General features: G+C 48.1%; 2 protein-coding genes across 3 annotated transcripts; both read right to left on the minus strand.

Moving 5' to 3' along the window:
• Positions 1 to 1,105: 1,105 nt before the first annotated feature.
• On the minus strand, positions 1,106 to 17,016 carry RAB4B (RAB4B, member RAS oncogene family). Of its 2 annotated transcripts, XM_007537907.2 has the most exons (8): positions 16,877 to 17,015; positions 14,348 to 14,428; positions 13,977 to 14,091; positions 9,658 to 9,720; positions 9,403 to 9,557; positions 8,113 to 8,208; positions 7,895 to 8,025; positions 1,106 to 1,478 (listed from the first exon to the last, which is right to left on the minus strand). In XM_007537907.2, exons 1-7 carry the CDS (start codon positions 16,890 to 16,892, stop codon positions 7,910 to 7,912), a joined length of 642 nt encoding a protein of 213 aa, XP_007537969.1. In that variant the 5' UTR covers positions 16,893 to 17,015; the 3' UTR covers positions 1,106 to 1,478; positions 7,895 to 7,909. The 2 variants fall into 2 exon arrangements, with proteins under 2 accessions (XP_007537969.1, XP_060041972.1); XM_060185989.1 differs by lacking the exon at positions 14,348 to 14,428 and having other exon boundaries at positions 16,877 to 17,016.
• Positions 17,017 to 18,170: 1,154 nt separating this feature from the next.
• On the minus strand, positions 18,171 to 20,101 carry MIA (MIA SH3 domain containing). The gene is made up of 4 exons (XM_060185990.1): positions 19,567 to 20,101; positions 19,349 to 19,482; positions 18,604 to 18,714; positions 18,171 to 18,296 (listed from the first exon to the last, which is right to left on the minus strand). The coding sequence occupies exons 1-4, from the start codon at positions 19,691 to 19,693 to the stop codon at positions 18,276 to 18,278; spliced, it is 393 nt and encodes a 130-aa protein (XP_060041973.1). The 5' UTR covers positions 19,694 to 20,101; the 3' UTR covers positions 18,171 to 18,275.
• Between the last annotated feature and the right edge of the window lie 3,963 nt (positions 20,102 to 24,064).

Here is a 24,064-nt window from a genome sequence, read left to right on the forward strand (position 1 = left end):
ACCTTATGCCTGAGTATACAATGCTTTTTCTACTGTACCATTGCCTGGGACATTAAATAAACAAACTTTTTTAAAAGTTTTTTTTTTTTAATTATCTTTATTGGATAGAGACAGCCAGAAATTGAGAGGGTAGGGGAGACAGAGAGGGAGAGAGAATGAGAGACACCTGCAGCCCTGCTTTACCGCTTGCAAAGCTTTCCCCCTGCAGGTGGGGACCAGGGGCTCGAACCCGGGTCCTTGAGCACTGTAACATGTGCGCTCAACCAGGTGTGCCACCACCCGGCCCTTAATTTTTTTTATACATTTATTCATTTTCTCTTTTGTTGCGCTTGTTTTTATTGTTGTTGTAGTTACTATTGATGTTGTGGTTAGATAGGACAGAGAAATAGAGAGAGGAGGGGATGACAGAGTGGGAGAGAAAGACAACTGCAGACCTGCTTCACTGCTTGTAAAGCGACCCCCCTGCAGGTGGGGAGCTGGGGACTTGAACCAGGATCCCTGCCCCGGTCCTTGTGCTTTGCGCCACATGCACTTAACCTGCTGCGCTAACGCCTGAGTCCCAACAATTTTTTCAAAAATATTTATTTTATTTACTTATTCCCTTGTGTTGCCCTTGTTGTTTTATTGTTGTAGTTATTATTGTTGTCGTCGTCATTGGACAGGACAGAGAGAAATGGAGAGAGGAGGGGAAGACACCTGGAGACCTGCTTCACTGCTTGTGAAGTGACTCCCCTGCAGGTGGGGAGCCAGGGACTCCAACAGGGACCCTTATGCTGGTCCTTGCGCTTTGCGTCACCGGTGCTTAACCTGCTGCGCTGCAGCCTGACTCCCAACATTTTTTTTTTATGAGAGTAGTCACAAGCAATAGTGTCTCACACCCACAAGTAGCACATATTCCAAAAGATACTAGCACACATGCTCCACAACGACATGCATGCCACACATGGTCACAACATATGCACGTGGTGCCAGTGACAAACTCCGTCTTCAAAAGGTGCAACCCCAAACATAGGCCCCAAACACAGTACCATAGGATTTGATTCTTCTATCAGGCCCCTCTCCCATCTGCCCTCCCTAATACACCAAAATGACAGAGGCCGAGACATAGGTGTAAACAATGCTTTATGTGGGCAGGGCAGAGACAAGACAGGCTCTGTGCAATAAATAACACATACTCACAATGGCAGGGCCAGGTGGGAAGCTGGGCCCACTGTGGCCCTGGTCTCAGGCTTAGGGAACTCTGAGTTTGATTAAGGGTTGGGGGACAGGGGTTAGCCAAGACAGAGGAAGCAGCAGCAGGTACAGATTTCCCCTTCCCCCATGGCTCAGTCTTGCCCCTCAGCCAGGCCCCACCAGGCCAGGAATGGGGGAGAGGTGGCAGGGCAGCGTCTCCGGGGCCAGGGCAGGTGAGGGGGTATAGCTTCCTAGGGGCTGGGCCCCAGCCGGAAGGACAGGGCTGATCCTGGAGAACAGGTGAGCTGAAAGAGAAGGTTGTGGTGGCTGGAGGGGTGCTGGCACTGTCCAGCTATGTCATTTCAGTCTGCCGAGTCCCTTCTCCTTCTCCAATTCTGCATCGTCTATCTGGCTTTCTAGGTTTGTTCATTTGCTTTTACTACCAAGGTGATTACTGGGGCTTAGTGTGTGCATAATTCCAGTATTCCCAGTGGCCACTTTTCTTCTTTCTCTTTCAATGAGATGGTGACAAACAGAGAGAAGGAGAGGGAGCTGAGCACAACCAGTTGAGTGAACAGATTATCCAGGTTCAAGTCTCCCAATCTGCAGGGGGGAAGCATCCTGAGTGGTGAAGCAGTGCTGCAGATGTCTCTCCTTCTCCACCCTCCTAACTCAATTTCTCTGAAATAGAAAAAGAAAGAAAGAAAGAAAGAAAGAAAGAAAGAAAGAAAGAAAGGAAGAAAGAAAGAGAGGGAGGGAGAAAGAAAGAAATGGAGGGAAGGAGGAAGAAGAAAGAAAGAAAGAGAGGGAGGGAGGGAAGGAGAAAGGAAGGAAGGAAGGAAGGAAGGAAGGAAGGAAGGAAGGAGAAAAGAAAGAAGGAAGGAAAGAGGCTGTGGTCTGGGAGATGGTTCAGTGGATAAAGCACTGAACTCTCAAGCATGAGGTCCCGAGTTCAAGCTCCAGTAGCACGTGTACCAGGGTGATGTCTGGTTTGTTCTCTATCCTCCCATCTTTCTCACTAATAAATAAAATCTGAAAGAAAGAAAGAAAGAAAGAAAGAAAGAAAGAAAGAAAGAGAGAGAGAGAGAGAGAGGGAGGGAGGGAGGGAGGGAGGGAGGGAGGGAGGAAGGAAGGAAGGAAGGAAGGAAGGAAGGAAGGAAGGAAAAGGCTGCCAGGAGTAGTGGAATCATAATGCAGACATGAACTTGCCTGGTGTCAATAATTAAATTAAAAGAAGAAAGACACACCTGGGTGAGCATACATGTTACAATGCCCAAGGGTTTGAACCTGGGTTCAAGTCCCTAGTCCCCACCTGCAAGAGAGGAAGCTTCACAAGTGGAGTGAGAGAGAGAATTGGACTTTCAAGCATGAGGTCCTAAGCTGGAGTCCCAGAAACACAGGTACCAGAGCAATGTCTTGTTTTTTTCTCCTTCTCTCTCTCTCTCCCCTCTATTTCCACCTTCCCTCTTGATTTCTCTCTAGCCAATAGTTGCTTTTTTTTTAAGATAGAGAAAGAAACAGAGGAGATGCACTTGAAGCATTGCTCCACTGCTTGTGAAGCTTCCCCCTGTGGGTGGGGACCAGGTGCTCTATCAGGTGAACCACCACCTGGTCCCTCTAGCTTTCTCTTTTTTTTTTTTTTTTTTGCCTTCAGGGTTATCGCTGGGGCTCTATGCCTGCACTATGAATCCACTGCTCCTAGAGGCTATTTTTCCACTTTTGTTACTCTAGTTGTTTATTGTTGTTGTTGTTATTGCTGTTGTCATCTTTGTTGGATAGAACAGAGGAATGGAGAAAGGAGGGGAAGACAGAGACGGGGAGAGAAAGATAGGCACCTGCAGACCTGCTTCACTGCCTGTGAAGCAACTCTCCTGCAGGTGGGGAGCCAGGGGATCGATCTGGGATCCTTACGCCGGTCCTTGCACTTTGCGCCACCTGTGCTTAACCTGCTGTGCTACTGCCCAATTCCTCCCACTTTTCTTAGTGAGACAGAAATAGAGAGAGAAAGAGACTCATGCAGCACTCCTCCACTACTCCTTAAGCTTCTCCCCTGCAGATGGAGACTCAGAGCTTGAACCCAGGTTCTTGCACATGGTTATGAGTGTTCTCTACTGGGTGTATCACTGCCCAGTCCCACAGCAATAGTTTTTAAAGTTTTCCAAGTGATTCCAATATGCTATACTGCATTAATGAACTAGGAAACCAGTTTGGGGGCCCTGATATATATATATATATATATATATATATATATATATATATATAGAGAGAGAGAGAGAGAGAGAGAGAGAGAGAGGGAGAGGGGGAGAGAGGGAGAGAGAAAATGAGAGGGAGGGGGAGATACAAGTGGAGAGGGAAATAGAGACACCTGCAGGCCTACTTCACAACTCCTGAAGTTTTCCCCCTGCAGGTGGGGACCAGGGGTTTGAGCCTGGGTCCTTGTGCACTAGAATGTGAGCACATAACCACCTGTGCCACTGCCTGACCCCCCCGATTGATGTTCCTTTTCATTTATTTATGTTTACCAGAGCACTGCTCAGCTCTGGCTTATGGTGATGTGGGAAATTGGACCTGACACCTCAGAGCCTCAGGCACTTATATTCTGTCTACATATGCTATCTTTCTCACCTTATGTATTTATTTCCATAGAGTCAGAGAGGGGTCCGGTGGTGGCGCACCTGGTTAAGCACACATGTCATAATGCAAAAGGACCCGGGTTCAAACCCCCAGGCCCTACCTGCAGGAGGAAAGCTTCTAGGGCTACAGGTTTCTCTCTTGTCTCTTTCCCTCTCTATCTCTTGATTTCTGGCTGTTTCTATGCAATAAATAAAGATTTTTTTTTTTTTTTTAGTAGTCCAGGAGGTGGCACAGTGGATAAAGCATTAAGACTCTCAAGAATGAAATCCCTGGCAGCACATGTACCAAAGAGACATCTGGTTCTTTCTCTCTCTCTCTTTTTTGTTTTTGGTTTTTATTTTTGACACCTGTAGACCTGCGTCACTGCCTGTGAAGCGACTCCCCTGAAGGTCAAGAGCCGAGGGCTCAAACTGGGATCCTTATGCTGGTCCTTGTGTTTTGCGCCACATGCACTTAACTACTGCGCTACCGCCCAACTCCCTCTTTCTCTCTTTTCTAATTAATAAATAAAATCTAAAAAAAAAAAAAGAAAGAAAGAAAGGAAGAGAGAGAGAAGTACCTTGTTAAAAGGTACTTCTGTCAGACAGAAGCTGGGGGTAGGGGAGGAGATGGAAGCTTTCCCCCTTCAGGTAGGAACTTGGGGCTTGAACCTCTGGTCCTTTCACACTGTAATATATGCACTCTACCAGGTGAACTACTACCTGTTTCCTTTCCCCATGCTGGCAGGTGGCTCACCTGATAAAAGAACACACATTACCAAGCAAAAAGACCCAAGTTTGAACTCTAGGCCACCACATGCCTGCAGGTGGTGGAGCAGTGTTGTGGTGTTTTTTTGTTTGTTTGTTTGTTTGTTTTTACCAGAGCACTGCTCAACTCTGGCTTATGGTGGTGCTGAGAATTGAACCTGGGGCTTTTGGTGCCTCAGATATGGAAGGCTTTTGCATAACCATTATGCTATCTCCCCAGCCTGTGTCACTCTTTCCCTATCTTTTTTTCTCCCTCCTACCCCATGTATCTGCCTCTAACCTCTATCTAGTGGAAAGGAAAAAAAAAAAATGGCAGCAGGGATCTATGGGGTCATGCAAGCACCAAGCCTCAACAGCCTGGTGACAAAAACAAACAAAAACCTTTTTTTAAAAATTTATTTATTCCCTTTTGTTGCCCTTTTTTATTGTTGTAGTTATTATTGTTGTTGTTATTGATGTCATCATTGTTGGACAGAACAGAGAGAAATGGAGAGAGGAGGGGAAGACAGGGGGAGAGAAAGATAGACACCTGCAGATCTGCTTCACCGCTTGTGAAGTGATTCCCCTGCAGGTGGGGAGCCGGGGGCTCGAACCAGGATCCTTGCGCTTTGCACCATGTGTGCTTAACCCACTGTGCTACCACCCGACTCACACAAAAACCTTTTTGAAAATTATTGTGTTGGGGCTGGGTGGTGGCACACCTGGTTGAGCGCACATGTTGCAGTGTACAGGGACCCGGATTCAAGCCCTCAGCCCCCATCTGCAGGGGAAAATCTTTACAAGTGGTTAACCAATGCTGCAGGTATATCTCTGTCTCTTTCCCTCTCTGTCTCCCCCTTCCCTCTCAATTTCTGGCTGGCTCTATCTAATTAATAAATATAATAATAATAATAAAATTATTGTGTTAATTTATTTATTTTTATTGTTGTTGTGATTATTATTATTGTTATTGATGTTGTTGTTGGATAGGACAGACAGAAATGGAGAGAGGAAGGGAAGACAGAGAGGGGGAGTGAAAGATAGACACCTGCAGACCAGGTGGGGAGCCAGGGGCTCAAACCGGGATCCTTAGGCCGGTCCTTGCGCTTTGCGCCACATGCGCTTAACCCGCTGCGCTACCTACTGCCCAACTCCCAATTTATTTTTTTTAATTAATTAATTAATTGATTTTATTTTATTTATTCCCTTTTGTTGCCCTTGTTGTTTTATTGTTGTAGTTATTATTGTTGTTGTTGTTGGATAGGACAGAGAGAAATGGAGAGAGGAGGGGAAGACAGAGAGGAGGAGAGAAAGATAGACACCTGCAGACCTGCTTCACCGCCTGTGAAGCGACTCCCCTGCAGGTGGGGAGCCGGGGTTCGAACCGGGATCCTTATGCCGATCCTTGTGCTTTGCGCTACCTGCGCTTAACCCGCTGCGCTACAGCCCGACTCCCAATTTATTTATTTTTTAATGAACAAAAGCTACAAAGAGAAAGAGACTGACACCAGAGCACTGCTCAGATCTGGCTTATAGTGGTGTTGGGACTGAATCTGAGACCTCAGAGCCTCAGGCATAAAAGTCTTTGGGAGAGCCATCTCCCCAGGCTCTAAACTGTTGGAAGAAAGAAAAAAATAATAATAATCAGCAATTCTAATTTTGGGAGTCTTTACTAAGTACTGATCCCTACTCTAAGCACTTTCCGGAAATTAGCCTTTTTAATCTCAATACTCACAAGAGGCAAGGGCTATTATTTTTTGTCCTCCCCCCCCTTTTTTTTTAAATTAATGAGAGAGATACAAGGAGAGACAGGGAACCAGAGCATCACTCTGGGACATGTGATGCTGGGGGTTGAACTCAAGGCCGCATGCTTGAAAGTCCAACACTTTACCCCACTGTACCACCACCCAGGTCGTGGCTGAGACCACAGTCAACCTCACTGCACAGATGGAGAGCAAGGCCCAGAAAGGATAGAAAGAGCTAGCCGAGAGTCAGAGGGGATCTAAACAGACAGGCACAGCTGAAGCACCAGCAGCCTTGGGTCTCTGCCCTCCCGCCTCCCTTCCAGTACAGATGGGAAAGGCAGATGCTGTCCAAAGAACAATGACCAAGTGCGGCAGAGTTGAATGCTTTCAAAAAGGAAAGGAGCAGGCGGCGGTGAGGAGACCACCAGGCTGGAGGAAATGACCCCATCTGGGAAGCCAATCAAGGTTTCCTGCAGGAAGCGGCATTTTTGCAGGGACCAGATGTGAGTGGGAGGTAGTGTGAGGAAGGACGCAGGTTGGCGCACCCATTCACATGCCTCTGTTGAGGAAGAGGCTTGAAAGGAAGGGAGAGCTGCCCAGAGAATGCATCCTTGACTGTCTCTCTGCTTCCCTCTGTGTCTGTCTCCAAACCCATGCTACTGAGATATACTGTAAAGCAGCTGTAAAGTCTAACTGCTTTTCCACCTTGGAGATGCCAAGGGTTTGGGGGCGGGAGCAGCACAGAGGCCTAAGAAATAGCAGGTAGAGCTACAGGTCTTGAATGTCTGAGAAATACATGAGAAATATGTGATCTTTCACTCAACTATATTCTGCGCCCCTAACTGGGTTCTCAAATACCAATATAATATATATATATATTCTCACCAGGGTTATTGCTGGGGTTTGATGCAACTCCATCGTTTCAGACAGTCAATGTTTTAGGATAGAGATTGAGAGACAGAAGAGAGAGAGATGGAGAAGGGAGACACCTGCAGCCTTGCTTCACCACTCATGAAGCTTCCCCTCTGCAGGTGGGGACCAGAGGCTTGAACCTGTCACTTTGCACATGGGAATGTGTGCACTCTATTCAGTAAGCCACCATCCAGTCCCTTCAATTTATTTATGAGGCCTGGAAGATAGCATCACAGCAGAGAGCTGGATTTGGAAGCATGAGGTCCTGAGTTCAATCCCCAGCACCACGTATGCCAGAGTGAATGCTCACACCTCTCTCTCTACCTCATGAAATAAATAAAGTAAGTATTTAGGAATAAAGATCAGGGCTAGGTGATGACACATCCAATAGAGTGCACAAATTACACTGTACAAGAACTCAGGTTCAAGTCCCTGGCCCCCACCTGCAAGGGGGAAGCTTCACAAGTGGTGAAAGCAGGGCTGCAGGTGTCTCTCTGTCTCTTTTCTCCCTATCTCTCCCTTCCCTCTCCATTTCTGTCTCTATCCATAAATAAAGATTTAAAAAAATGTTTCCTCATCTTTTCTTACTGTACCTCTCATCCTCTCCTGTCTCCATGTCTCTTACCTCCACCCCAGCCCCCACCCCCACCCCCCCTTTGCCAGGAGTCTGACCAGGCCCACAACCCCAAATCCCCAGTCTCCCACCTGGTTCCATTGGTCTCAGCAGCCACAAGGCTGAGGGGCCACAGCTTGGGCGCTCCGAGGTTGCCGTAGCTGGCGAAGGGACGCATCACCATACTGAATGCCTGAACCCATCCTCTCGGGATCCAGCTCACCTGGGGTGGGGGTGGAAGAGGTCAGAACAGGCCCCTCAGAGGCCTCTGAACCGTGACTCCCACCTGCATGGGGCAGGGGCCCCTCACCTGAGTCGATCTTGTTCAGGATGGTGCGGGCACATTTCAGGAAAGCTTCCTCCACATTCTCACCTGTGAGAGCACTCGTTTCCAGGAACATCAGCTCTGGGAGAGACAGGAATATAGAGGAGAGGGAGTGTCAAGCTCTCAGAAAGTCAGGACTTCAGACAGTCCCCATCTTCCACTCTGACTCTGACCTGCCACCCCTCTTTCTGTCCTCCAAACATCCCCCCTTTTGCCCTGACTCTGGGCCTCTATGTATACTGCCCCCTTCCCATCCTGATACCCCCTCTTCCCAAGTACCCCTTGAGCAATTCCTTCAGAGCTCAGCTCACATACCTCCTCCTTCTCCTAGAAGCCCTTTGACATCCCAGGAAGGGTCAGGTGTCTGCTCTTGGTTTCTACAGTCCCGTTCCAGCCTGAGCCTCCCCCATCAAGGCTCAGGCCTCTCAGGGCTGCCACTGCCTAGAACTGGGTCTATCTCCACCCACCCATCTCCACTGGGTTGTGAGCCCTTGAGAGCCTGGGCTGGCTTCATCACAGTGTCCCCAGCACCACAGAGCCCAGGCCAGGCCACTGCAGTCTACCCGCACATGATAAGGCCTCAGAGGCTCTGCCTCTCAGCTTGGAACTAACAGACTAGAGGAGCAGGGGCAAGCTCTAAGCCAGATGGCTGACCAATGTGAGGTTTTCAATATTTATTATTACTAAAGTCCTGCCCAGCTCAGGAGGTAGCACAGTGGATTAAGCACAGGTGGTGCAAAGCACAAGGACCAGCCTAAGGATCCCGGTTCGAGCTCCCCGCTCCCCACCTGCAGGGGAGTTGCTTCACAGGTGATGAAGCAGGCCTGCAGGTGTCTTTCTCTCTCCCTCCCTGTCTTCCCCTCCTCTCTCCATTTCTCTCTGTCCTATCCAATGACGACATCAATAACAACAACAATAACTACAACAACAAGGGCAACAAAAGGGAATAAATATTCAAAAGAAAGAAAAAGAAAGAAAAGAAAACTTAGTCGCCACCATTAATTAAACAATCATCCAGGCCAGGCCAGGCCAGGCCAGGGGAGGCACCACGGGCTTTCCAGGGATTAGCCCCCTGAACCAGTGATGTGAAGTAGTATCTCCCCCACTTTCCAGATGTGGAAACCAAGGTCCAGCGTGGCCACACGTACAGCCTGTGTGTGGCTACTCAGAGATGTGAACCCTGATCTCTAAATCAGACAGCAAAGAAGTGCCCATCCACAGACACTTCCCCTTCCAATCCCCATCCTCCTCCAGAACCCACCCAAGGGCCCTCACCATTCTCCTGGGCAAAGCGGGAGGCTTCCAGGAAAGTGACTTCCCGCTCTGGGTCCAGGTCCTTCTTATTGCCGCAGAGGATGACCACGATGTTGGGACTGGCCAGGGTGCGAGCATCTGTCAGCCAGGCCGCCAGAGAGTTGTAGGTCTCTCGGCTATAAGGAAGGAGAGGGGGGAATAAGTGAATGAAAGACCCCACCCACAGCCCCGGGCCCCGCCCACAGCCCCCAGGCCCCACCCACACCATGCACCTACCTGGTGATGTCATACACTAGCAGGGCTCCAGCCGCCCCTCTGTAGTAACTTCGCGTCACCGACCTGTGGGGCCATGGGGGGACCCGGTCACCCCCGAGGCTGGGGTCTGCCCCAGCACTGCCCCCCTCTGTGGAGAGAGACTGGTGGTTCGGAGGCCCTGCCATTTCACTGAGGGTCTATCCCTCAAACTTTGCTGTGGTTCTTGCTTCCATTTCAATTTCTCTTTTGGCTGTCTATGTGTCCCTATCTTTCTGTAAGTCTCCATTGGTCTGTGTCTTCTTCCTCTGTCGTATGTGTGTATGTCTGTTGCCAATTTTCTCTTTCTCTCTGGCTCTCTCCTCCTCTCCTTTGCTCTCTTATCCATTCATTCATTCATTCTACACTTTTGTTTTTTTTTTTTGCCTCCAGGGTTATTGCTGGGCTCAGTGCCTGCACTATAAATCCACTGCTCCTGGAGGCTATTTTTTCCCCCTTTTGCCATTGTTCATCATTGTTGTTATTATTATTGTTGTTATTGCTATTGTTGGATAGGACAGAAGAGAAATTGAGAGAGGAGGGGAAGACAGAGTAGAGGGAAAGACAGACACATACAGACCTGCTTCACTGCTTGTGAAAAGACAAGGTGGGGAGCCAGGGGCTCAAACCAGGATTCTCAGATCAGTCCTTGCGCTTCATGCCATGTGCACTTAACTTGATGTGCTTTCCCAGTGGCCCTTTCTTTTCTTTTTTCTACTTTCTCTTTTTTTTTTTAATACTTATTTATTCCCTTTTATTGCCCTTATTGTTTTTTATTATAGTTACTGTTATTGTTGTTATTGATGTTGTTGTTGGATAGGACAGAGAGAAATGGAGAGAGATGGGGAAGACAGAGAGGGGGAGAGAAAGGTAGACACCTGCAGACCTGCTTCACCGCCTGTGAAGCGACTCCCCTGCAGGTGGGGAGCCAGGGGCTCAAACCGGGATCCTTACACTTTGCACCATGTGCACTTAACCCACTGAGCTACTGCCCAACTCCCTCTACTTTCTCTTTTGATTGAAGTGAAAGGGGGAGGGGGTAGAAGGAGAGGGAGAGGCAATGAAGACAGACACCTGCAGCCCTGCTCTACCCCTCATGAAGCTTCCCCCTTGCAGATGGGGGTCAGGGGACTTGAACCTAGGTCTATCTGTATGGTAATTTGTGTGCTCTACCTGGTGAGCCACCATCTGACCCTCATTCAATGCCTTTTCTTAATTCTTATTCTTTTACCAGACCACTGCTCAACTCTGGCTTACAGTGGTGCTGGGGACTGAATCTGGGACCGTTAGTGCCTCAGGCATGGAAGAGTTTTTGCATCACCACTAAGCTATATCCTTAGCCCTCAATGTGTCTTTTTTTTAAAAAAAAAATTATTTATCTTTGAACAGAAACTGAGAAATTGAGAGAGGGAGAAGACAAAGAAGGAGAGAGATAGATACCTGCAGAGGGAAAGCTTTGCAAGTGGTGAAGCAATGCTGCAGGTGTGTCTCTCTTCCTCTCACTCCACTCCTTCCATCTAGATTTCTGGCTATATCAGTAGAACAAATAAAGGTAATTTAAAATATATATATAAACTGAGAGACACCTGCAGCACTGCTTCATTGCTTGTGATTTTCCCCTACATGTGGAGGTTGGGGGCCTAAACTTGGGTCCTTGCACACAGTAACATGTGCCACTGCCCAGCCTCCCTTCCACACTTTTTAAAGACTATATTCCAGGGGCTGGGCAGTAGCACAGTGGATTAAGTGCACATAGCGCAAAGCATAAGGACCAGCAGAAGGATCCCGGTTCGAGCCCCCAGCTCCCCACCTGTAGGGGGGTTGCTTCACAAGTGGTGAAGCAGGATTCCAGGTGTCTATCTTTCTCTCCCCCTCTGTCTGCCCCCTCCTCTCTCCATTTCTCTCTGTCCTATACAACAATAACAGCAATAACAACAATGATAAACAACAAGGGCAACAAAAGGGAAAAGGTGGCCTCCAGAAGCAGTGGATTCGTAGTGCAGGCACCGAGCCCCAGCAATAACCCTGGAGACAAAAAAAAGTATATATTCCATGAGGCAAAGAGAGGAACTTCAAAAGAGCCAAAGCAGTACTCTGTTGTATGTAGTGCCAGGGATCAAACTCAGGACCTCACATTTGCAAGTCCAAAGCTCTATCACGGTGCTATATCTTGGGCCTCTTTCAACATTCCACATTATCTTCCCTACCAAGATCCAGCCAGATGCTATACAAGTGTGTCTACTTGTCCCTCACCAGCTGTGCCAAAGGAAGGCTGATTATCTCCATCTCTCTGTGTCACCACACAGGGTCCCTCCAGAATTCAGTCATTCCACAAGTGTGCAAGTGTGTATTGAGAACTTGCTGCAAACCCAACCCATGTCACACACTTGTGTGTCCCCATCAGAGCTCTGTATACCTCATACAATAAACACACACACACACACACACACACACTCAACAGCTACTAAGTGTTACCCAGGGATCACAAGGACAGGAATTCCTACACCTCTCTCCATGCTCCAGAGAAAGATAGGACATCTACTTGTCTATCGTTATCTATGTAGACAGTTCCTAAAAGCTTGTGCCCCAAGCCCTGCACACTTCTCTTCCTGCCACCCCTAACACCGCCCCCCCAGCTCCACAGCTGTATTTCCCCAGCTTTCTGGTTCCACGTGCCCTTCTCCCTGTCTCCTGGCCCCTCATGCTACTTATCTCCCTGATCTCGTTCTTGCTCTCTTTGTTCCCCTTCCTGAGTGTGTGTCTCATTCTTTCAAATTGTCCTTTCTGTTGCATCTTTTTTTCAATTGCTCTCTTGAAGAAATGCTGATTTCTTTTTCTTTTTGCCTCCAGGGTTATTGCCGGGGCTTGGTGCCTGCCCTACAAATCCACTGCTCCTGGAGGCTATTTTTCCCATTTTGTTGCCCTTGTTGTTGTGCTTGTTGTAGTTGTTATTGTTGTCATAGCTGCTGTTGTTATTGGACAGGACACAGAGAAATAGAGAGAGGAGGGAAAGATGAGGGGAGGAGAGAAAGATAGACACCTTCAGGTCTGATTCAACACTCGTGAAAGCTTTCCCCCTGCAAGTGGGGACCGTGGGCTTGAACCTGTATACTTGTGCACTGTAATGTGTGCACTCAACCAGGTACACCACAACCTGACCCCAGGAAATGCTGTTTTCCAGAATTGTTATTACAGGGGTCCAGTCCCACAGCTCCCCAATATGGGCATCAGCACTGTTTTATTATTATTGTTTGTTGTTGCTTGTTTGTTTCTTGGGGCCAGGTTATGGTGCACCTCGTTAGGCGCACGTTACAACACGAAAGGACCTGGGTTTGAGCCCCCAACCCCACCTACAGGGGGGAAGCTTTGCGAGGTGTTTCTCTATCAACCACTTCCCTCTCGACTTCTGGCTGTCTCTATCCAATAAATAAATTATATACATATACATATATATATATATATATATATTTTTTTTTTTTTTTTTTTTTAACTAGAGCGCTGTTCAGCTCTGGCTTATGATGGTGTGGGGGCTTGAACCTGGGACTTTGGAGCCTCAGGCATGAGAGGCTGTTTGCATAACCATTATGCTATCTACCCTCCGCCCAATATCTATTTTCATTATTCCAATAAGAGTGTGAGACACCAGACCACTGCTCAGCTCTGACATATGGTGTACCAGTGACTGAACTAGGTGCCTTTAGAGCCTTGGGCATGCACATCTGGCACTCTGTTCCAAGTCTGGTACACTATCTCCCTAGTCCTCCCTTTTTAACTTAAGTGAGTCTCTATGTCTTTCTTTTTTTCTTCTTTTTTTAAATGTTTTATTTACTTCATTTTAATGAGACAGAGATACTGAGAGATAGAGACCAGAGCACTGCTCAGCTCTGGCTTATAGCAGTAATGGGGATTGAACCTGCGACCTCAGAGGCTCAGGCATGAGAGTCTTTTGCAGAACCATTATGCTATCTCCCCAGTTTCTTATTTCTTTAGGCCTTGTATCTCCCTAGAATAAGCCTCTATCCCTGCAGTCACATGCAGTTATCAATCAGATTCTTTGGAATCTCCCTCTTCCTGGCCCTCTTATTCTTCCTGTGTATCTCTGTCTCTTTTGCTATCTCTATCATCTTCTCTGTAAGACTCCTTCTCTGTGGTTATCTGCGTGTGAATCAGTTTCTTTCTAGCTCTCTCACTCTGCCCTGCCTGTCCTCTGTATCTCCTTGCTCCTATCCTTCCTTACCTCTGAGTGACTCTGCATCTCTCTCTCTTTCTGTGTGTGTGTGTCCTTGGGAACCCAGCCCACTTACCGAAACCGCTCCTGGCCGGCTGTGTCCCAAATCTGTAGCTTCACAGTCTTTCCACCCACATTGACCACCCGAGATCCAAACTCCACACCGATCGTGTGATTGGAGTCCTGTTTGACTGGGGGTGGGAAGAAGAGAAGAGGCCACGTAGGGGCTCAGAGGATGAAGCTCTGTCCTCCTCCAAGACCCCCTCCAGCCTGCACAAACTTGTTCTCCTTGCTTAGGTGACTGAGTGCAGGCAAAAGAGCAGACACCAAGGCGGGAACCTAGCAGCCAGCACTAGAGTTGTACCCATACCTCCCACCTCAATTGTGGTTCTCATGCCCATGCCCACAGTCCAGTGCTCCTCTGAAGGACCACTCCCGGAAACTCACACTTATTCTCAATGAACTGATGAAGGAGACATGATTTGCCAGTTCCTGCACTGCCAATCACCAGGAATTTGAAGAGGAAGTCTGAGCAGACGGAGTCAAGATCAAGGAAATCCATCCAGAAAGAAAGACACAGGGGAGTGGGGGGAAAAATCAAACTGAAAGATTTCTTGAGACAGCATCACAGTTATACAAAAAACTTTCAGGCCTAAGGCTCCAGCACCACCATAAGCCAGAGCTAAGCAATGCTGGTGTCTTCCTTTGTGTGTCTGTCTCTTTGTATGTCTCTCTCAGGCTCATTGAAATAAAACAAATAAAATATATCTTAAAAATCCATTCTCAATGGGTAATAAACCAGCTTCCAGAAATAATAATAAAAATATTGATTTTTTTATTACCATTATTTACTTATTGGATAGAGACAGGCAGAAATTGAGAGGGAAGGGGGTGATAGAAAGGGAGAGAAACAGAGAGACACCTGCAGCCCTGCTTCACCACTTGTAAAACTTTCCCCTTATAGGTGGGGACCAGGAGCTTGAACCCAGGTCAAATATGCACCAGTAACATGTGCACTCGACCAGTTGTGCCACCACCTGACCCACTGTAATTTTTTTTTTTTTTTGCCTTCAGGGTTATCACTGGGGCTTGACGCCTGCACTATGAGTCCACTGCTCCTGGAGGCCATTTTCCCCATTTTGTTGCCGTTGTTATTATTGTTATTGTTGCTATTGCTGTTGTTGTACAGAACAAAGAGGAATCAAGACAGGAGGGAAGGCAGAGAGGGGGAGAGAAAGATAGGCACCTGCAGACCTGCTTCACTGCTTGTGAAGCGACTCCCCTGCAGGTGGGGAGCTAGGGAATCAAACCAGCATCCTTGAGCTGGTCCATGAGCTTCCCACCATGTGCATTTAACCTGGTGCATTACCATCCAGCCCACCCTAGTTTTTTTTTTTTCTTTTAAGGAAACCAAGAGACTATCACAGGTACAGGGACAGAAAGTCCCAGGCAGAAAAGGCAATGGAGGGGGTGGTCCAGGAGATGGCACAGTGGATAAAGCATTGGATTCTCAACCATGAAGTCCTGAGTTCAATCCCCAGTAGCATATGTACCAGAATGATGTCTGTTCTTTCTCTTTCTCCTTTCTCATGAATAAATAAATTCTTTAAAAAAAAAAAAAAGGCATTGGGGGTATAGATAGCATAATGGCTAAGCAAAGAGACTCTCTTGCCTGAGGATCCAAAGTCCCAGATTCAGTCCCTACCTCCCCCCACCATAAGCCAGAGATGAGCAGTACTCTAATAAGAATAAAAAAAAATTTTAAGTTTGGTGTATTGCACCACAGTAAAAGACTCTGGGGTAGGTGGGGGGGGAGAGTACAGGTCTTGGAAAAGGATGACAGAGGACCTAGTGGGGGTTGTATTGTTATGTGGAAAACTGAGAAATGTTATGCATGTACAAGCTATTATATTTACTGTTGAATTTAAAACATTAATCCCCCAATAAAGAAATTTTTTAAAAAGGGCAATAGGTAGCAAGCTTTAGATGAGGTCATTCTTATACAGAACTCTTAACTTGAAGCAACAGTCCATTTAATCCTCAGGAAAACTCGTATGAGGGAGGCATACTAATAATTTAACCCCATTTTCCAGGTGAGGAAACTGAGACCAGAAAGATTCATTGACTTGCTGGAAATCCTATAGTTAAGCAGAGCTGGGACTCGACTGCAGATCAGTTTTGGCTCCAGAGTTCAAGACCTTAGCTCTTCCATCACTAAGGCCTCCTGACAGCATTTATCAAGGTCTACTATCTTGCCCTTGCCCCTCACTTACAGATAACCGCTCCCCTCCAGCAACTCCCTGACTCATTCATTCCACACTGGCCTTCAATCTATTTCTTGTAAATAACAAGCTGGCTCCCATCTCAGGGTGCTGGCGCTTGTTCTCTGTTGTTTTTTTTTCTCTCTCTCTGCTAAGTGACTGCCGCTCCATATCACTCTGAAACCTCTCCCTTACACCGCACCCCTTCCTACCATCTTTTCTCCATCCTGACTTTCCAATTCTCAATCCCATCTTCCCACCCTATGCTCAAGGCCCTGCCTCTAGTCTCTAGTTTAAGACCCGCCCCGAATTCAAGGACGACTCCTCCCCAAGTCCACTCCAGACCTCAGCAGTCAGGACAGTCTCAGGGTCAGAGCATCCCAGCAGGGTCCCCAGGAGCCCAGCATCCCAATCCCTGTCAGTCATCCAGGCAGCTCCGCCCCGCCCACCCAAGTCCCGCCCCCGGCACCGCGGAGCAGCCTGCAACCTGCACTGCACCCCTGCACTGCACCCCCGGCTCCAACAAGACTGGCTCACGCAAACCCCGCCCTAATCCCCCGAAACCCACACTTCAGGCCCCGCCCCAGCAACCATAGCCACGCCCATGACCCACTAGGCCCCGCCCCATGGCCTAGAAAGCCCCGCCCCGTCCCCGCAGGAAGCATCCTCCCCAGCCCCAACACCGGATCCTAGCCGGGGAACAAACCACCCTCACCGTAGGTCTCGGCCATGACTCGACCGCGGCCGCTGAGGGCCACAATATGGCGCCGCGGCAGCGCCTGCTACTCGGCCAGCAGCCGCTGCACTCCGGCTGCAGCCCCGGCTTCTTCCTACTCCTGCGGCCCGGCGCCGCCACTTCCGCCTCCACCCCCCCTCCCGCACGACCCGCTAAGGCTGCAGGTATCCTGGGCACGCTTTCCTCCCGCAGCGATTGGTCGACTCACTGAAAGAGAGCGGGATTAACGTCGAAGAGGAGAGCTGTGAGAGGAAGCTTGGGGAAGGGGCGGGGTTTAGATGAGCGATTGGCCGAGCAGGTGGGAAGGGGCGGGGCGGAGAGGCTCCGGGAACCCAGGAACGGATTTTGTAAGGAGCTAGAGGCAAAGTGGAGACTCCGGATTGGCTAGAAGAGGGTTTGGGGGTGGGGTATGAATGTAACAATTTTTTTTTTTTTTAATGGGAGGGAGACAGGACCAGTCGGGCTGAGAGAGCATGGAGGGAAAGCAGATATTGAACTGGCAAATACGAGTTCTGATCTCAAAGATAGCGGGAATATGAGCAGGTGATGCCCCACCTCCCACTGCAGATAATCTTCCCAAAAAATATATATATGGGTGCTGGGCCTTGGCCCACCTGGTTGTTCGCACATGGTAATGTATGCGCTCAAAGGGATGTGCACGGCCCCCTTCACAAGGTTTTTTGTTTTTGTTTTTTACCAGAGCACTGCTAAGCTCTGGCCTATGGCGGTGTGGGGGATTGAACCTGGAACATGAAAGTCTCTTATAGTCTCATAGCCATTATGCTATACCCCCACCCGTTTTTGTTTTTTTAATGCATTAGGTGCCAGGTGATGGCACTCTTGGTAGAGTGCACACATTACTGTGTGCAAGGACCCGGATTCATGCCCCTCAGTCCCCACCTGCAGAGCTAAGCTTCAGGAGCAGTGAAGCAGTGCTGCAGGTGTCTGTTTCTATTCTATCTCTTCCTTTTCTCTAGATTTCTTTCTACAGAATCTGTGCCCAGTAACTTGTCTTCCTCATCATCGATTGGTTCGTTCACAGTAGTTCAGATCACTTCCATTGGTCTAGTAAGGACACTATACTCCCCGAGGCTTCTTGTATGCAGTGTCAGATGTAGGAACCAGTCTCTAGTTACTGAGCTCTGAGCACAGGAGCTTGGAGTCAATGAAGCCCTGCTTAGTAACCATTGACGTCACCACAGCCAGTGAGATGATTGGCTAGCCTCACAGTTCCTTTGCATAATCCCACCCCACCACAAAGACCTCGGAGACCCACAGTTTGCATCTGATTTATTTGCAGTTTACATCTAACTGATTTATTTGCGTAAAACCGGTAGGAAAAACAGCGCCGATAGATTGAGGCAGTAGATTGAGTTCACTAGCAGTAGAAATCCCATTTCTGAAAGAGAAAGGGAAAATAGTGGGTACAAAAAAAAAAAAAAAAAAAAAAAAAGCAGTCACACCACAAAGAATCGTGCGGTTTTGGCACAGGCTGGTAGCAGATCTGGCTGCACAAGTACTTTGCAGTAGACCGTTGTGCCTGCTTATTTGAGCAGCTCTCAACTCATTCTACAGAGGAGAGACCTGAAGCAAGGAATCATTCCCCAGCGCGCACGCACACACACACAAGCAACAAGAGTAGCAATAGCGTCTTTCTTTCCACAAGGCTGCTTCCTCCCATCCCTGCTGTCCCCCAAGACACTCACGTCTGTCTTCACATCAGTTCTGCCAGGTTTCAGTGTCTGGTTCTCCCGTACAATGCTACGAGGGAAATAGCCCAGGCGAGCAGGCAGACCTCCATAATAATCTCCCTGAACCTGAGGAAGAGAGGGCTAATCTGGGTCTGGGAAGATGATAAACTTGCACGTGGCCCAAAGCGCAAGGACCAGCATAAGGATTCCGCTTCCAGACCGGGCTTCCCACCTGCAGGGGAGTCCCTTCACAGGCCGTGAAACAGGTCTGCAGGTGTCTATCTTTATCTCTCCTCCCCCCCTCCTCCCTTCCTCTCTCGATTTCTCTCTGTCCTATCCAATGACAGCAACAACAACAACAATAATAACCACAAAATGATAGAACAACAAGGGCAACAAAAGGGGAAAAAATGGTCTCCAGGAGCAGTGGATTCGTGGTGCAGGCACCGAGCCCTGACAATAACCCTGGAGACAAAAAAAAAAAAAGGAAAAAATGGCCACCAGGAGCAGTGGATTGTCAGCACAGGCACCAAGCCCCAGTAATAACCCTGGTGGCAAAAAAAAAAAAAAAAAAAGAAGAAGAAGAAAAAGAAAAATGAAAGAAAGACACCTGCAGACTTGCTTCACCACTTATGTAGCATCCCTGCTGCAGGTGGGAGTGGGGGCCCAAAGCTGGATCCTTGTGCATGGTAACATATGCACCCAACCACATGCACCACTCTCCCCCTGGACTTTCCTCTTCCCTTCTCCCAAAACTCACACTGCCTCCCCAGAACAGCCGTCCTCGGCCCTTCAGCTTGGAGAAGACATATACAACTTGACCCCTCTGTATGTTCAGGAAACGGCAGTCAGGGGCAACGTAGTCCTGAAGGGCCACAGCCATGGAGATGGGATCTAGGAAAGGAACAAAAGGGGGTGACAGCATCTGCCACATAGGCTGACACCCAGAGCCCCCTTTCCCTCCCTCTCCATTCTTACAGGTACATTCCTCATCAGCACACAGCTTCCGGTCAGCCAGCTTGGGCATAAAACGGTCCCCAGCACTGGGCCTGGGGAAGATGTACAGCAAGACAAAAACACCAAGCAACAGTGGAGACCAAGCCATCGCAGACTCTAAGCAAGAGTCACCACAGCAGGATGGGGTCTCCAATTTCCTCCCAGCCTCCCTCTCTATCCAGCAGCACAAGGAGATCTGTGTTCTCGTGTCTTATCCCCGCCCTAAGCCAGTCCCAAATTCTACCCAGTCAGAACCATTTCAAGAACAGGGTGAGGGTGGCTAGTCCAGGGAAATACCTACAACAGGACCAAAGGAGCCCAGGCCTCTCCAAGTTATAGAACCCCCCTCAACAATCAGAGCCCCACGCAGGAATATGCATGAGAATGGAATCACTGTATCTTAAATTGGCTTGAGTGCATGGGCCCCTCTCTGCTTTGCCCTCCTGGGACAGGAGTGGAGGAGCCAACTGGAAAACCATCTTGGAATTTCCTGTGCCGAGGTGTGGCAAACAAGGTAGTCCTTTGCCAGCAGCAGCCCCAGCTCTCTCTCTCTTTTTTTCCCAGAGCACTGCTCAGCTCTGGCTTATGATGGTGTTAGGGATCAAAATCTGGGACTTCTAGTGCCTCGGGCATGAAAGGCTTTTTGCCTAACGACTCTTCTAACTCCCCAGCCTAGCTGTCAAGTTGTGAGTGAACAGTATGTGCTGAGTCTTAGGCTCAGCAGTGCCCAACTGGTGACCATTAACAATCATCACAAGTCACTTGCTGACCAAGAAACCTGGGCTGTGTCTGCTCTCAGAGCCTCACCATACTCATCTAGAAAAGGGACAAAGGGGAGTTGCTTCACAGGTGGTGAAGCAGGTCTGCAGGAGTCTATCTTTCTCTCCCCCTCTCTGTCTTCCCCTCCTCTCTCCATTTCTCTGTCCTATCCAACAACGACAACAACAATAATAACTACAACAATAAAACAAGGGCAACTAAAGGGAATAAATAAAATAAATATTAAAAAAAATTAAAAAAAAAAGAAATCAAGAGAGATGGGGAAGACAGAGAAGGGGAGAGAAAGATACCTGCAGATGTGCTTCACTGATTGTAAAGTGACTCCCCTGCAGGTGGGGAGCCAGAGCTCAAACCGGGATCTTTAAGCCCATCCTTGCGCTTTGTGCCATGTGCACTTAACCCGTTGCGCCACTGCCCAACCCCCTCCCCTTTAAAAAACATTTTCTTTATTGGATAGAGACAACCAGAGGGCAGGGGTAGATAGCATAATGGTTATGCAAAGAAGACTCTCATGCTTGAGGTTTCAACGTCCCAGTTTCAATCCCCTGTACCACCAGAGGCCAGGGCTGTGCTGTGGTTAAAAAAAAAAACAAAAAAACTTTGGTTCTGTTTAATCCTTATTTGCCTCCAGGTTCATTGCTTGGGTTCAGTGCCTGGATCATGAATCCACTGCTCCTAGTGGCCATCTCTTCCATTTTCTTTTTGTTGTTGGGCAGAGAAAAATTGAGAATGAAAGGGAAGATAGAGAGAGAGAAATACACCTGTAGACCTGCTTCACCACTTGTGAAGTAAACCCCCCCCCAGCAAGTGGAGAACTGGGATCATTTTTTAATATTTATTTTGATAGATGCAGAGACACAAAAATACCAGAGCTCTGCTCAGCTCTGGCTTATGCTGGTGCAGGGGGATTGAATCTGGGACTTTGGAGGCTCAAGCACAAGAGTCTCTTTGGATAACCATTATGCTACCTCCCCCACCCATTGTACCAGAATCCTTGAGCTTTGTATTATGTGCGCTTAACCTAGTGCAATACAACCTGGCCCCATCTTATTACTGAATAGATAGAAATTGAGGTGGGGGGAAGACACTTCCAGCCCTGCTTCACCACTTGTGGAGCTTTCCCCTTTCAGGTGGGGACCAGGGACTTGAACCTGGGTCCTTGTGTACTATAATGTGAGTGCTTACCCAGGTGCACCACCACCTAGCCCCCATTAAAATAAATAAATAAATAAAGGGACTGGGCAGTGGGTTAAGTTCGCATGCACAAGGACTGGTCTTAAGGACCCTGGTTCGAGCCCCCAGCTCCCCACCTGCAGGGGGGTCACTACACAAGCAGTGAAGTAGGTCTGCAGGTATCTTTCTCTCCCCATCTTCCCCTCCTCTATCAATTTCTCTCTGTCCTATCCAACATCAACAGCAATAACAATGGTAAACAACAAAGGCAACGAAAGGGAAATAATAGCCTCCAGGAGCAGTGGATTCATAATGCAGAGTCCCAGCAATAACCCTGGAGGCAAAAAAAAAAAAAATAGTTTATCTACTTACCATTAGATTTCCTTTGCCAAGCACTTAACAAACAAGTACTCAGCAAGCATTTGCCAAGTGCCAGGTAAGTGTCTGGGAAGGGGGTAGGGGTTCATGCACTGGGGAAATGGCAAGTGCAAACACAACCACAGCATTAACACAGAGGATATTCCTTTTTACATAGGAAGATGCAGCTTAGAGTACAGACATCAACTGCCCACGTGTGTGTGTGTGTGTGTGTGTGTGTGTGTGTGTGTGTGTGTGTGTATGTGAGGGGAGGACAGCAAGGGACCCTCTCCACAGGCAGCGGAAAGCAAGATCCAGCCTGCAGAGAAGCTGCCCTCACCAGTGTTATGCTCAAGCTATTTCACTCCCCACCTGCAAGGGGAGCACAAGGTGCCTATAAGACAGCAATCCCTTTCTCCTTTGTGGCTCCCAGAGGGAGTCTTTCTCACTTCAGGCACTGAAGTCTCCCTTTGATGGGGAGAGCAGGAGTGCACCTAAGCTTGGAGGACAAAGAACACAACTATATCATTATGTTAACTTCTGACAATCTCATTTGATCATTCAAATAGCGTTAGAAATATATACTGGGAGTCGGGCTGTAGTGCAGCGGGTTAAGCACAGGTGACTCAAAGCACGAGGACCAGCGTAAGGATCCTGGTTCGAGCCCTGGCTCCCCACCTGTAGGGGAGTCACTTCATAAGCGGTGAAGCAGGTCTGCAGATGTCTCTCTTCCCCTCTGTCTTCCCATCCTCTCTCCATTTCTCTCTGTCCTATCCAACAACAATAATAACTACAAGGGCAACAAAAGGGTATAAATAAAACATTAAAAAATATATATATATTATATAAATATATATTCAATTAAAAGTGTTCCAGGACAAGATTATGACAAAATAGAGCTTTTAAAAATACTTTTTGATAGGAAAAGACTTCATTGAGGGAAGGAGAGATAGAAACACCTGCAGCACTGCTTCCTTGCTTTGTGAAGCCTCTTCCCTGCAGGTGGGGAATGGAGGCTTGAACCTGGGTCTTTATGCAGGTATGTGGTATTGGAGATCAAACCCAGGGCTGCAATCATGCGAGAAATATGCTGTATGTCTGAGCTATCCTCTCAGCCCTTCATCTCCCCTTATCTGTAAGATCATCTAGGTACAAAGATACCAAGTCATCAACTTTTTTTTTAATTTTTAAAAAAATATTTATTTATTCCCTTTTTTATTTATTGTTGCCCTTGTTTATTGTTGTAGTTATTATTGTTGTTGTCGTTGTTGGATAGGACAGAGAGAAATGGAGAGAGGAGGGGAAGACAGAGATGGGGAGAGAAAGATAGACACTTGCAGACCTGCTTCACCGCCTGTGAAGCGACTCCCCTGCAGGTGGGGAGCCGGGGTTCGAACCGGGATCCTTATGCTGGTCCTTGTGCTTTGCGCCACCTGCGCTTAACCTGCTGCACTACAGCCCGACTCCCGTCATCAACTTTTTTTTTTTTTGGCTCCAGGGTTATCACTAGGGTTCAGTGCCGGTACCATGAATCCACTGCTGTTGATGGACATTTTTTCCATTTTATTGACAGGACAGAGAAAACTGAGAGGAAAGGGAAATATCAAGATAACACAGTTGCAGACCTGCTCACTGCTTATGAAGAGACCCCCTACAGGTGGAGAGTTGGGAGGCTTGAACCAAGAACCTTGCGCTTCGTACTGTGTGTGCTTATTATAACTCAGTGTGCCACCTCCTGACCCCTTCAACAACTGTTTTCTAGGCTTCTCTGAGGTAACTGAGGTACCACAGATATTTGGACTGCTTGTCAGAAGGCTCCTGGCTGGCAGCCAGCTAGGAAGGGGAGCCAGCTGTGTGAAGGAACCACACTTAGTTTTTGTTGTTCTTTTTTTTCTTGTTGACATCAAGGTAACCACTGGGGTTCAGTGCCTCCACTATGAATCCAACCCCAGAGGCCATTTTTTTCCTTTTACTTAATAGGACAGAAATTGAGAGGGGAGGGGGAAATGGAGGGAGAGACCTGCTTTACAACTCATGAAACCCCTCTCATCCACAGGTGGGAAGCAGGGATTCAAACCTAGTTTATGTACTCAACGAAGTGCACCAATGCCCAGGGTCCCCACTCCTTGTTTCAACCCTGGTCAGTGGCATCTTTCTGAACCACAGCTCA

This window comes from Erinaceus europaeus, chromosome 2 (genome assembly GCF_950295315.1).
Source record: "Erinaceus europaeus chromosome 2, mEriEur2.1, whole genome shotgun sequence".
Taxonomy (NCBI): domain Eukaryota; kingdom Metazoa; phylum Chordata; class Mammalia; order Eulipotyphla; family Erinaceidae; genus Erinaceus; species Erinaceus europaeus.

Excerpts from the sequence above, each read along its gene's own strand:
- RAB4B (XM_007537907.2), bottom strand. Across the intron at positions 8,209-9,402 it reads CCGCTTTGCCCAGGAGAATG|AGCTGATGTTCCTGGAAACG; the intron begins GTGAGGGCCCTT and ends TGTCTCTCCCAG. Across the intron at positions 8,026-8,112 it reads CCTGAACAAGATCGACTCAG|GTGAGCTGGATCCCGAGAGG; the intron begins GTGAGGGGCCCC and ends CCCCCACCCCAG.
- MIA (XM_060185990.1), bottom strand. The coding sequence starts at position 19,693 with ATGGCTTGGTCTCCACTGTTGCTTGGTGTTTTTGTCTTGCTGTACATC. Across the intron at positions 19,483-19,566 it reads TGCTGATGAGGAATGTACCT|ATCCCATCTCCATGGCTGTG; the intron begins GTAAGAATGGAG and ends TTCCTTTCCTAG. Across the intron at positions 18,715-19,348 it reads GGCTGTTCTGGGGAGGCAGT|GTTCAGGGAGATTATTATGG; the intron begins GTGAGTTTTGGG and ends TCTCTTCCTCAG.